This window comes from Lytechinus variegatus, chromosome 2, assembly GCF_018143015.1.
Source record: "Lytechinus variegatus isolate NC3 chromosome 2, Lvar_3.0, whole genome shotgun sequence".
Taxonomy (NCBI): Eukaryota; Metazoa; Echinodermata; class Echinoidea; order Temnopleuroida; family Toxopneustidae; genus Lytechinus; species Lytechinus variegatus.
In genome coordinates, this window is record NC_054741.1 from 5049869 (window position 1) to 5064026 (window position 14158).

The window sequence follows — 14158 nt, forward strand, 5'->3', positions numbered from 1 at the left end:
TTTACATAACCTTGCTATATAAGAACATGATGAAATAGTGAGATTGAAATAGGCATTGCAATCAAATTGTTATCACATACTTGTCTTTTCTGCCAGACCATCTGGCTTTGTGCTTTAAGATTTTTAATATATTTGGAGGGAAAATGAAGAATCCTGTGATTTAAAAAAAATCTAAACCTCAGTAAAAACAAAAAAGCTATTAAAACATAAAAACATCAAAAATGTAAGCTTTTCAAATTGAACAATGTCATGAGACATGAATTTCGAAGCAAAGCATGAAGAATGAAAACAAATGACATGGCAAGCTAATTTTAATAGATACATGTACCTCCCGAGTTAAAGGTATTTTTCAAAACCTGATTTGTTTGATAGAGTTCAAATTTTAAATGGAGTTATGCTCTCCTTTCATTAAATCCTGGTCTTAAGACTGGAGCTATCCATGACCATACGCAAAGGACCCCCCAAATTTTGAAAACTTCAATCCTTCATTTTCACTGAAGAAAATGCAAAATCGTCCAATTAAAAGCATGGTTGCTTCCATCCCTCACTTTCTGCATACAGCCATGGAGCTATCTTAACAGTTTGATTTGATAGCCATTCAGCTTTCCTCAAAAGTGGATTTAATTTGTTTTGGAAGCAAGTTTTTCATATACAAACAGATGTTCTGTTTTGCATACCAAAAATTAGATTGGTATATCAACAATAAACTTCAAATGACAAGATGTATATATATTTTTCTAATGTTCATGGAGGAATCATGTGAAACAAAATTCTGCAGTTTTTATGTCAGTATTACAATTTAGGGCATTGTTGAGTATGACACAGCTTTTTCTTAAAGCAATTCACTTTCTACGTTCGATTTTCAACTGTCTGAAAAATATCTTTTTAGTGACTGATTTTAACAATGTTTTTGACCCCTCTTTTTGACAGAATATGTAATTTTATCATTTTAAGCAGAAGGCATTTGCCTCTACCAAAAGGGGCTTAGTGTTCAAGATGTTACATTTTTAAAATGTTTTTTAAACATATTTTATGTATTTTGATACTCATTTGATGGAAGAAATGAGACATAATTGTGTGGTCAACGGTAATTGTTTGGGACTTTTTTTAGAGAAGGCAGCCTTTTATCTGCGTCATTGGCTGTATTGACCTAAATCTGGAGACATGATTAGAAACACCAATGCCCAGTCGTCCATATAGCTTCATTGTTTTTGTTTTAGCATAGATTTTAGAACCCCTTCCCTTGATCTGTGTGACTTTATACTTATCAGTTGTTGGCCATTAATATTCGTAGCCAATGCTTATGTTATGTAAGTTGAATCACTTTTTACAAGTTAAGACATTAGGGAGTTTTAGATGTCACAACCTAGCCCAAGACACGGAATCTTCTCTTAATGCTGCGTATCCTTATTCATGCCTAGTAAAGCTTTTTTCCCCGAATCCGAAGATTCCTCGTCTTTGGCTAGGAATCTGAAGCTCCTTATTGACTGGTTGCAGAAAAAAAATTAATGAAATTTGTATATGAATTAAATGAATATTGAAATATCCTTTTTATTACAAAAGGACATGCAATAATTTGTATTATATGTAAATATGGTATAGTATGAGTTTATGTAGAAAGGTATAAAATGGATAACACTTGGGAAGTATTGTATGAATCCAATCCCAGTTGAAATATAGGCTAAAAAGAGAAAAAGGGTGATTAGCTTTCTTACGAGTTCTTTTTCTCTTTATCCAAATGCCAGTCCCTAAATGTAATTTATATTATATTTTTCAGATTTTTATATTTCTCTTTCTCTTTATTACTATTATTGGTACCATGTTTATCAATTTTCTCAGTTTCTACTACTGGTGAAATCTAATTGATTTTTTATTCATTTTATAAAGTATTTTATAAAATACTTTATAAAAAAGTATTTTTATCAGTATTTATTATTCTTTAAATCTAATTCTGTACTTTTTATTGGTTTTTTTCAAGCAGATTTTTACTGGGTTAGATTGTTCTGTCAGATCAGGGCATGTAAACACAGAGGTATGCAATAGATTGCAAAAATGAAAGAATTGTTCTGATTGGTTCCTGGGCAGTGTGTTGAACAAAATGCACATGCAACACTGATCTTCATTGGCTATTGTCGTTAAGCAATTCATTACAAACATTTGTCATGTATAGCTTAGGTTCAGTGTCTTTAAACATTTTAGCATGACATATTTTCTGAACACTGTTAATCATTTCTTTTTAATCTGGCAATTTATGGTGTTGCAAGTTTTGTCAGATCATTGAACTGTCATTGTAGGACATGAGGAGATGAGATGGAATCATGTTTGATAATTGATATCAATATTTTTAAAGGTTTTTTTTTTAGTATTAAAACAAAAATCATCATGTAACAATGGCATTCCTGTACTTTAAGATGATATTTGTTCAATTTTTTTATAATAGATTCATGTAAATTGTGCATCATTCTTGTTTTCATTACAGAAACGGTGTGCAGTATTCTACAGCGTTAATCATGAGTGTAAATTTACAGAAATTTCATTAAAAACTAAAGTCATGTTTATTATGTATTACTGTTGCGTAATACTATTGTGTAATAAAAAGATATTGCAGATAATTTTCAAGTAATTCTTGTTTCCGTGTTTTCAATTTTAAGTCCTCCAAATTGTTTCAATAATTCTAAAAGATGATGCCTTAACATAATATATTACAAGGGATTAACTTAATGGTTTGTTCCCAAGGTTTATTGCTCCGTTATATTAATGAGTATGCCCTGAAACTTATATGGTCATTGAATTAGATGAATTCAAATGGATGTATTTTTTTCCAATTATACATGAAAAATATTTGGTTAGTGTACCAACAAGAATAAAGATAACTGTATTTTGGAGTGTGGGGGGCATGAAACCATTTCTTAACAATTTTAAGATGTAATCTGGAGCTTTGGGGTATTTCAGGTATACACTAAATGTGATGGAGGGGCGTTTAAAGGGATTTTTTTTACTGAATAAAAAATCATTACCGAGAGAAGGCACTAGATATCCTCAAATTAACATTCAAATTTTTACCAAAAAAAAAAAAAGATTATTTAACAGTCATTACACTTTTGTTCATTAGAATATTAGATAAACATAATTCAGCTATTGAACCTTTACCAAAACTTTTTTTCTAAGCAGCTAAGAAAAACAGATTCTAAATTTTTCCCTTACTGTCTTTGTACTGTAATAAAATGACCTTGCAATATTTATCTGATAAAGCACGAGTAACGGCCCATAAAGCAAATCTAAGTAATCAATTGTGCAATTGATTTATCTTGTTAGTGAATATCTGTTTATATAATTCAATAAAGCAGCAAAGGGGATAAATTTGTGGATTTTTTCCAGTCATCAGAACTTGAAGAATGCCATGTCTTCAATGAAAAGGGCATCACATCATACAATGAGCAAATATTTTATTCACAAACTCTTGCACATTTTTCTCTCCTTTCAATTGGATATCTTCCCCCCCCCCCCTTCACATAACTCTCTCCCTTGCTTCCTACTCCCTCTGTCCCCCTCAACTCCTTTTCTTTTTTCTCTACCCCCCAGGCTTTATGAGAAAATATGTAGATCAGTGACAATCAAAATCAAAACTTAATAAATATGAATTTTGCATTAGCATTTCAATCATACCTTATGCTTTTAGGGACCATACATCACTAAACACAAACTGCTTTGAAAAAAAACTTTGCAACTGAATCACTTGCAGCTTGATACATGTGGAAATTAAAAGATTAGGGAAAAAAATGGAGGGGGTTGGTGTTCATCCTGGATACCCTTTTTCTACTTTTTTTTCATTCAAGAATCTACTATCAAAGATACTGAATATTATCATTTTAAACACACAAATATAAAATTGTTATAAGCAACATTTGTAAAGCACTTCTTTCTAGGCACATCCTAAAATGTGCCTATATATGAAGTGGTGATTTTGCACTACTTCTTTAATAGTGCTCAGAGATTCATCGTCTACGACACCTAATCAAAGTATCTTTGGAAAGTTGTACTCTAAATTCTCTAATAATATCTTTTCATTATCACTTCTCAGATGTTTTTTTTTTCCCCTAAAAGTTAATGATTAAAGCCATTTGCTTTTTTAAACCACAAATACAATGAAGAAAAAGTTCAATCATGCACAATTAATTCATTATGAAAATCATTTTATAAAACAATTATTCTGAACCCTGTTGCAATAAGTGTTGCAATCAAATCAGCTCCAGAAATCAAATGCAACTTTACTTTCAACCATGCATATTTCAGAATTGTGCATGATCTTTTTAATTGCAAATGAATGTACCTCTTTCTGAAACAGCCCCTTTGTTTCTCATCATGGATGAGAATAAGGTGCTACAATTTTATAAATTGAATTCTAAAATACTGATATCCAACAAATCAGATTGATCAGACACAGGAATATTAAGCCGTAACAATCAAGTAATTTATTTTTGTAATATTCGTGTATTAATTCATTTATTTCCACATTGAAATTGAGGTATCTTCTGGACCTGTAAATATATTCTTAAGATGATATGGATAGTTCGCTGATAGTTAATTTTATTCCAGAGGAAAAAAGAAACTAGGTAATGAGCTTTCTAATAACATCCAAAATAAAATAATTCTAATTTTGACAATCCTAAAATTTTCTCCAAAGCCAATCGAGCTGGGTATCCAAAGCATCCTTTAATTTCTTGACACTCAATCTAACATGAGGATATTATTTAATGAAGCATGTATAGTCAAACGGGTACTGGTCAAAATATTGCACAAAACTGATATCTTTCATTTTCTTTCCATCAATGTTTTATGAGTGAACGTAGTGGAAAGTAATTGACTTTTCAGTTCTCAATGTAAGGACAAGAGGTGATTGCTACATACGGCCCAGCCATATCGCCTGCTATACATCTCACCCATGCGAAGTACACATGACTATTCTTGAAATTTCCTTTGAATAAATGAGAGGTCATGGACAATCTAAACGCCCCTGCATATAAGTCACCCATCCCCTGTTCTTGAATCATCACCTCGTATTCCACTGTGATGGGGTAACCAGCTTTTGTAGTCTTCTGAATGAAAGGAATGTTCCAAGGTGGTTTCCATGACAACAGAAGGCCAACTCCATAATCATCATCATCACTTGATGCACTCCCAGATGAAAGAGGAATAGTGGAGCAGGAAAGCTCAAGGACAGCTCCAGGCTGGAAGGGTACTTTCCTAATCTCCTCCTTGACATCTCTTTCATCAGATTTTTGAAGAGCATCTCTGACTGATTCCACAAAACTGTTGATATCGACTATGGTGTCCTGATAGATCCTAAACAACCATGCCGGATCATTGCAACATAGGTGAGGAGGAACCTCTGAACTTTCTAAGATCTGATCCCGGATTTCTGACTCTAGGTGCATGATGCCTCCGAGGTCCGGCTCTGCATCAGGGTACGTGACTGTGTTATTCTCAAGAATGTTTCTCCATGTTTGGTAAATGATGTTCATTCCCTTTAGGTGAGCCAATGTCCTGTAAGGTGTGTAGTTGTCTGGATTCACTGCATAAGGAAAGATCTCAACTAATATCGAACCTGGAGGAAGGAAGATGGACATTGAGAGCAAGGATCCATGGACACCAATTAAACCTTTAGAGCAAGATATCAATCCTATAAGTTCTGATAAGGAATGCGTCTCTAAACTTGCTACAACGACAAGTGCGTCAAAATGTTGTGCCAGTGCTAAACTTAATTCCACTTCATTCAGAATGAGCCTATTACTTCTCCTCGACAGAATAACAAACATATTCTCAATTTCAGTTTCTGTTTGGGATTCACAAGTAGGGGTGTTTAATTTGGATTTGTAAAAGGATGTAAACAATCTGATTTCTTTAGAGGTGACAGCAATGTCTTTCAGAGGACCTTGAGGGACATCAAAACCATATTGATACCAGGTGGTCAACTTGCTGAGTCCTACATGCACTTCTTCAAAACAGGTCAAACCTGATGAATCATCTTGAGATAATTGATGAGTAAGAATAGGCATCTCTTTTGAAATGTGCTTATAAAGATGAAAATAGGGCCCTTCTTCCTGGCCGTCATTGATGAGTAGCGTTGCATCTTTTATATCAGATCGCATATTGAGAAGACCCAGCTGAAGCTGAGTGTAAAAGACAGGTAAGAGATCATCATGAAACACGTGCATAAGATTACCGGTGTTGAAACGATTGAAAAGCAGGTACTTTCCTTCCTGATAAGAGATATTCTTCATTGATTGCACAGCAGAACTTGGAACATCCACATAACCAAAGTACTGGGTGTTATGATCTGGTACAGAAGATAGATCAGCAAGAGCTGGCTGCTGGCGATCATCCGGGATCCCTGCACTAATGGAGTGTGGAGCATGCAGGAAAACAAACTCATTGTATTCGGAGTGGTAGCAAAGATTGTGGAAAATGCAACGCCTGTCAACATTAGTTGTACCGTGACACCAGCCACTGCTGCCCCAATCTTCAAGATATGCCACCCAATTCTGGGAACTGTTGGCATTGTTTCTTTCTTGACTGGTTAGAGGACTGGTGTCACTAAACTCTTCAGTTGTAGTCACAAAGGCGGCAAGCTGTTGCTTAAGATGAAGGCAGTAGTACACACTGCATGCTAGCAGAGGTATCAAGATTGTAAGCAAGACTGTTGACACATCCATTCCTTGTCTTGACAATAACTGTCATCAGTCCCGAGTCAAATGAAGGATTCTTTAGTTGATCATGTGAAGAAACTCAAATTTTTAAGAAAGGCATGATCCAAGATCTGTGACGTACAAAATATGAAAAGAAAAAAGTGAATTATTCCTTTACATAACCACATATCTAAAAGTATCATAAAGTGACATCAATAAACAAAAATTATTTTGACAGTGGGAGTGATGTTGCTGGGTGTAGAGTAGGAGCACATAGGAAAAGCCTCATCAGTATTCTTCAAGGAAAATCTCACTTTCGGGAAAAACAAAATCAGCATCTAGCCTGTAATTCGCAACTTGCATTATAAAGGCTAGGTGCCTATATTTTTTTCCTCATAAAAGAACCTTTAGATATAGTGAAAGATATAGTGACACTTAATCTTGGTTTTACACTTACAGACTTTCCTGTGAAATCAGTGTTTATTGCAACTACTTTCATTAATCATTGATTATACAAAAAAAAACACTTACTCAGACAATATTCCAACCATCTTCAAAGATCACTTGCATAACGTCTCAGCTAATGACATTGTACAAAATGCCACTGCTAGGAATAGAGTTCACCAGCACAAGAAGCATGAGGTCTGTATGAAAAATAAAAATGAGAAATGCTTGTGACAATAAAGATATATGAAATCTGACCAAAAAAAAACAACAACCAAATGTCCAAGAAAATCTAGGAGAGGAAAGGCTGCCAGTGCCATTGAGAAAAGAGATCCTCTGTTGCACTAAATTTGTAACAGAGCTAAAGTTTACTTGACAAATTTGAATAGTCTTTTTGGTAATAAAAGAAAAGCTCTCAAATAAGTTCTGTAGATATAAAAAACTGCTACAAAAAGATAATGTTACATGGGAAGGGAACATTCTCTGCCCTGTGCATTTAAGAATGTTGTTGAAAGCAAGTTTTGTTGAGTGATCTTTTCCAAGCCTACAAAATGATCCTGTATTATGAAAATTGGATAAGATGTAAGAATGTTACAACACGAAAATAAATATAATTTCACATTTGTTGGTAAAGAAGCCTAGTGAATATTCAAATAAGTGAATCTAACTCACTGCTTAACAAAAGTTTCATATATATTTTCTGTATTTGTTAGTATAGGTGAATGTACATGCATCCATGTTTTAAAGTATATCCATGGATCCATGGTATATCAGAACAAACCTCAAATGCTGGGAGGTCTGTATAGTTGTATGCATTTTCACAATATCAAAATCACTAGTTTTCTGTGTACACATACCTAATATACATGAAAACATTGGCCGTGTTTCACAGTTTTAAAGGTAGGATCAATTTTTAGAATTACATCAATTGATTAAGTATTATATCATTATGTAATATGTATTAAAAATAGTCTTCCATAAGTGTCGAAGACAAAGAGAGGAAAATTTACGACTTATTAAAATAGTTTAAGTGGTACTCTAGGTGGGCTAATGATGTCATGTTGTGACTTTATAGTTTTTCTTATGTTAATTTTAAAGAGAAGGAAGAGCAAGATGCAATAGAAAGAATTTCTGAAACAGAGATGATTTAACATCCTGATATTCAAAGCCATGTGACTTCTCAGGACAACAAAGAAATGTCACCACTGCCTCAGGCAATGCTCATCAATACCCAAGGCCAGGGGCTGCTGTTCAAGAAAATTAAAAATTCTGTCTGTAGCCTCTGGAAATGTTGATTCCCCAAATCCAAGAGAATGCATTAAAAGCATGATGTCACCATCAGTTACAAAAGACATGGTTCCACCATGCCTTCCATCTCTGTCTCCTTTTGGTGAAATTCATCCAACCGCATCAAGCAAAGACACCAAAAGAAACTCGACAGGAAATCCAGCCTTGCTTCAATCAAGCCTTTCCAAAGAAGGCAATGTTCAGAACATTTCAGAAAGTGCTTATGATTATGAAGCAGCACATCAAACTCAAGATGTAGACATAGAGTGCAGCATGACAGCAATTATCAATGCAGGTAAATCTTGACCTGGTGGAAATCCTTTCTAAGATGAGGATGAGCAAAGTAAATGCAGAATGATAACACCTCTTCTTGAGGACATTATAAGAGGATCCAACAACTGTGTTAGAAATTTGCATCCAACCACAACCAGAGACATTTGTTGTGGATGGCATGCCTGCAGTCACGATTCCAGAAAACCTTATTTATTTCATGAAAAACAATAACATATTTTTGAGGGACCTACATACAAGGCTTGCTTTTAATATAGGTTCCACCACTTTTGTTTTTTCAAAAATATTGTACTTAGTCATTGAATACTTTGTTATTTTTGTAGATATGTTTATTTTTTCAACTTTATATGTAATTCCATTATTCTTTGTTTATCAATGATGTTTTATTATGAATTGTAAAAGACAAGAGTGGAAAAAAAATAAATTCAAATCAAATCAAACCTAAAGAATGTAAGAGTAGGAACATACTAGTCAAATAGAAAGAGAACTTTGGGCAGTGCTACACGACTGAAAAAGGGAAAGTTAGTGACCTCCTGTAGAAAATAAAGCTTTTATTGTAATTGCTCTAAATTTTAAGGGAAGAGACCATTCAAATCAGAACTTCAGCCAAGAAGATTGAATTGCAATATGAATTGCAATAAAGGACAAGAGGCATTGGATCAGAAAACACGCTGACCTCAAAGGAGAACTTGGGAAGAAGAACCAAAGGCAAGTATCACCTGCCAGCTCCACAAAAACCAGTTCAAAAGATTGAACCTTTGCCAGAGGATGTTCCTTTCTACTCTTGGGATTACAGAGAGGCAGGTAAGGACTGTCAATAAGCAAAGGCTTCATGTGGCATCTTACAAGAAGACAAACGTGGGGGAAGACAGTCTAAGGAGAAAGATGCCATGCTGCGAGCAGGTGTGGAAGCCCATATCAAGCGGTTTCCACGTAAATTTACCTACATAAATCTCCAGATTCATATAATGTCTGACATGTGAAAGCAGCAGCAGTATTCAAGTATCCAGGCAAGTATTCCAAGACCTGAAACTGAAGTTTCACAAGCTCAAGAAAGATACCTTACATAGCTTTTGCGAAACTTGTCACCATGGGATCCCAATGGAAAGGGAAAGAATCAGAGAAATTTATCTCAAGCATACAACCAAAAAAAAAACTTAAACAAAAAAGTTAAACACGAATGTGTACCATATGTGTTTGATTTTCAGCAAGTGATCTACCTACCTAAATCAGCAAGATCAGAGTTATTCTACAAGGGGCACCTGACTGACCTGAGTGACTTCAACTTCACAATCTTTGAACTTGCAAGATTTTTTTTTTCTCTCATAACGGTACTACAAAGCAAGGTGCATGTGAAATCACTTAATTCCTATATATATACTACTTGCATTCCCGTTGATTGAAAGGGTGGGACTATTTGCGGATGGGTGTGTTGGTAAAAAAAACAAACAAACAAACAAACAGAATCACTGCAAGCATGCTGCAGTTTTCTTGTGCAGCACTCATCCTCTATCAGAGTTATCACCATGAACTACTTTGTGACAAACCATGGACAGTCATGAGGGTGATTCAATTCATAGTGTGATATAGCCATATATGAACCATGTAGCTGAAATTATGATCCCAGGATCACAATTAGCCAGCATAATTTGCATGGCAAGTCTAACCTCATCCATACCCTGTGAGGGAAGTTAACAACAGAGGATATCAGAGACTGGAAGATATTCAGTCAACACAAGAGGCATTCCGTCTTCTTGAGTCATACGGCAGTCAATTCATTGCCTGGACACAAATCATGGCTTTCCAGTTCACCGAGAACTCTACAAAAGACATCAACATCAAAGTGTCCATTGTGATATCATTAATACCATCAGAGTTGGCAGAATCCACAGAAATGACAAACAAGCAATAGTGTCGGAAAACCTACACAAAAATAGGCCAGTAAAGGTACCTCAAGTAAAAATAAATACAAACTAAATCAAACCTAAAGAATGTAAGAGTAGGAACATATTAGTTAAAGAGAAAGAGAACTTTGGGCAGTGCTACACGACTAAAGAAAGAAAGTTAGTGCCCCCCTGCAGAACATCAAACTTTGAGTTTAATTGCTCTAAATTTGAGAAAGAAATCTTTCAACTCAAGTCAGAACTTCAGCCAAGAAGATTGCAATATGAAATGCATATTTTGAACTTGGCAACATACAGGACAAGAGGCATTGGATTGGAAAACACACTGACCTCAAAGGAGAACTTGGGAAGAAGAACCAAAGGCAAGTATCACCATTACCTACATACATGTATACATGAACTACTTTGTGACAAACCATGGACAGTCTTGAGGATGATTCAATTCATAGTGTGATACAGCCACATATGAACCATGTAGCTTATATCATGATCCCATGATTACAATTAGCCAGCATCATTTGCATGGCAAGAGTCTAACCTCATCCATACCCTGTTAGGGAAGTAACAACAGAGGATATCAGAGACTGGAAGATATTCAGTCAACACAAGTGGCATTGCGTCTTCTTGAGTCAATTATCGGTCAACTCATTGACTGGACACAAGTCATGGCTCTCCAGTGAAGTTGTATCCCATTTACAAGATTTAATTAGGGCTAGATCTTTCAGAAGTAGAAATTTCAGGGGCGAAAGTTTCGTTTTTTTGCGGTACACGCACATGAATGGGACGCAATCCCAGGCTCCGTGGAGAGTACGCATTTGTTAGTTAATGATTTTTTACTTTCTAGGAGCCTCCTAGCTAGTTACAACTGGACTCAGGCCACCAATATCAATTTCCAGGTGGAACATTTACGGGGTCTCATAATGTATTTACTCACTACTAAGAAGTACTAGACCAAGTATTACGGTACTTCGTCCTTGCCATGCCCAATAGTGTATTCATTATGCCTCAGCTATGAAGCTCTTGAATTAGTTAGATTCAACTTTGTTACGTCTTTAATACGAGCAAGGTCAAGGAACTACCTAATATGTACATGTGCTGGGGCCAATTGCATGAAAGGGTCTTTACAAGAACTGCTTTCGTGTCACCCATTTATCATGATGCACCATGTGAAATTAAATGCAAACATATTTCATTTATCTGTTAAAGTAAACAAAATCTTTCGGGGACTCAGTTACATAATTATGAGGGGAGCAATAAAAAGCTCTCCTTAAACTTTTAAGGGGAGCATTAGGGGAGAACTAAAAAAAGCTCTTCTTTGACTCTACAGGAATAACCGTCGTTTCTGGGGATTTATTCAACAATTTCTGGTGAGCCAACGCAGTTCAGCGGAACAACCAAAATACAGAGACTGAAGATTTTGGTCTATTCTTTGACATACAAGGGGAGCTCCTTGTCCAATTTCAAAATGGATGGCAGAATGTACAACACCATATGAAGTTACAACCCACAACCAATGGAGACAAACAATCAGATATAGATCTGATCTATCAGATGCAATATATATCTCATTGAACTTTTGAATGTCATTCTTGCAAGTGTGTTTAATAATTGTGCACAATTGTGTTATTTAAAAAACCTTGACGGCGAATGAAATTTTCAAGGACTGGAACAGTTTGATCATTGACCGACACTCTTGTTAAGCAATTGCTGACGCGAGTGATAAATCACTCTACCAACTGAGTGATCACTCTCATTCCCGTTAAAACTGAGTCCCTGATCTTTGTTAAAAAATGATGTAATATGAAATCGTATACAAATTGATTTAAACAGTGTTAAATGCTACAAGTTTTATTTGTTTATCATACATTTAAAGAAATATCCCGCATACAGCGCTTAAAAGATGAGCGACACGAAAGGGTCTTTGCAAGGACCGTCTTTCTGCACCATGTTGCATTTTAAATAAATCATCTGCAAACATATTTTATTCGTCTGTTAAAATAATCAAATTGTTTGTTTATAAAATGATGTGATATATCATGACATTGTATAAAATTTGATTTAACAGCACCCTAACAAATCTTATTTTTTATCATGAATTTCAGAAATACCCCGCTTATAGCGTATCACAAAACTAAAAGATGGGTGACACGAAAGGGTCTTTCCAAGGACCATCTTTCGTGTCGCCCATCTTTTATGATACGCTTTAGGCAGGGTGTTTCTGAAATTTATGATAAAGAATGAGATTTGTCGTTAGTTACCTTTTAAATCAAATTTTATACAATTTCATGATACTGGTATATCACATTTTATAAACAAATATTTTTTTTTAATTTAACGGACGAATGAAATATGTTTGCAGATGATTTATTTAAAATGCGTTTCACATGGCGCATCATAAAAGATGGGCGACACGAAAGACGGTCCTTTCAAAGACCCTTTTGTGCAATGGCCCCTGGTTGTTGTTTTTTTCTGCGTGATCACGTACAGTAGTCAGTACCGGAATATCGCAGAGTGGTAGCATCCTCGTCTCCCCGTAGCTCTGGCGGAGGCGGGCTCTAACTGCTAACACTCACAAGTCACAACAGTTCCAGCTCAGAATATCGTCAAATCACAATCGTTTTAAGTCATTTAATCTAGTCGCCATTGCAATGGTCGAAGAAAATGGGTTTAGTTGATCAGATCTAACGTTAGAAATTGATCTCTGTGACGATTGGTGATTGTAACAAAATGACGAATCGAAACAAAAGTTCAAAGTCAAACGAGTGCTCATTTTCTGGTAACACAGTGCATGCAGTGCTAATTGAGTGGGGGCGCACTTCATTTTTTCATGTTTTCATTACACATTTTTTGGTATATCGTATCAAGAAACCTCTCTATTCAAGCCGCAGAACGGTTTTCAAAGTGGGAGGTGGGGGCTGACCATGCAAAAAAAAAAATAATAATCATATGGTCATTTTTACGTTTTTGTACACGGTTTTGGAAAAAGCGGGGGGGGGGGGGGCTGAAGCCATATCTTGTCCCCTAAAATATTTACCTCATTACGCCACTGCCTGTTGATACCACGATGGTCGGTATTTAGCTCTTCCTCCCCCCCCCCCCTCCGATCGGCCACTGACCCTGTTACGCCCACTGATCTTGGGGAGAGATCAGTGGTTACGCCCCTGTCCTGGTGCACAATCATGATCCGAGCACGGTGGGGAAAACAAAGACAAATGACTGGTGACGTAAACATTACAGGAATATGGCTTCATAATATTTTGATGATTACTCTAGTTTCACTGATGATGTCCAAGGTTGTATTTGACTTCTGAAGAAACATTGTACGTGATCAGACTGAAGTAATTAATATCAATAGTAGCTAGGCCTAATGTCCATTTAACAGTCTACTGGGGTCGGTAACATAAAGCTTAGCAATCATCTTTATGATTGATTGCATTGACTACAATGTACACTCATCAAATATAGTGAAGATCAAGCATACGATTAAAAGAAAACCTTTGTATTACAGAACCCTGGGCCCAGTCTTACAAAGAGTTACGATTGATT

The 14158-nt window shown here is 35.6% G+C and overlaps 1 protein-coding gene across 2 annotated transcripts; it reads right to left on the reverse strand.

The window, feature by feature from the left end:
- Positions 1-3589: 3589 nt before the first annotated feature.
- Positions 3590-13409, reverse strand: LOC121407127 (protein O-linked-mannose beta-1,4-N-acetylglucosaminyltransferase 2-like). Of its 2 annotated transcripts, none has more exons than XM_041598060.1 (3): positions 13110-13409; positions 7218-7330; positions 3590-6817 (listed from the first exon to the last, which is right to left on the reverse strand). In XM_041598060.1, exon 3 carries the CDS (start codon positions 6711-6713, stop codon positions 4869-4871), a length of 1845 nt encoding a protein of 614 aa, XP_041453994.1. In that variant the 5' UTR covers positions 6714-6817; positions 7218-7330; positions 13110-13409; the 3' UTR covers positions 3590-4868. The 2 variants fall into 2 exon arrangements, with proteins under 2 accessions (XP_041453994.1, XP_041453993.1); XM_041598059.1 differs by having other exon boundaries at positions 13098-13409.
- Between the last annotated feature and the right edge of the window lie 749 nt (positions 13410-14158).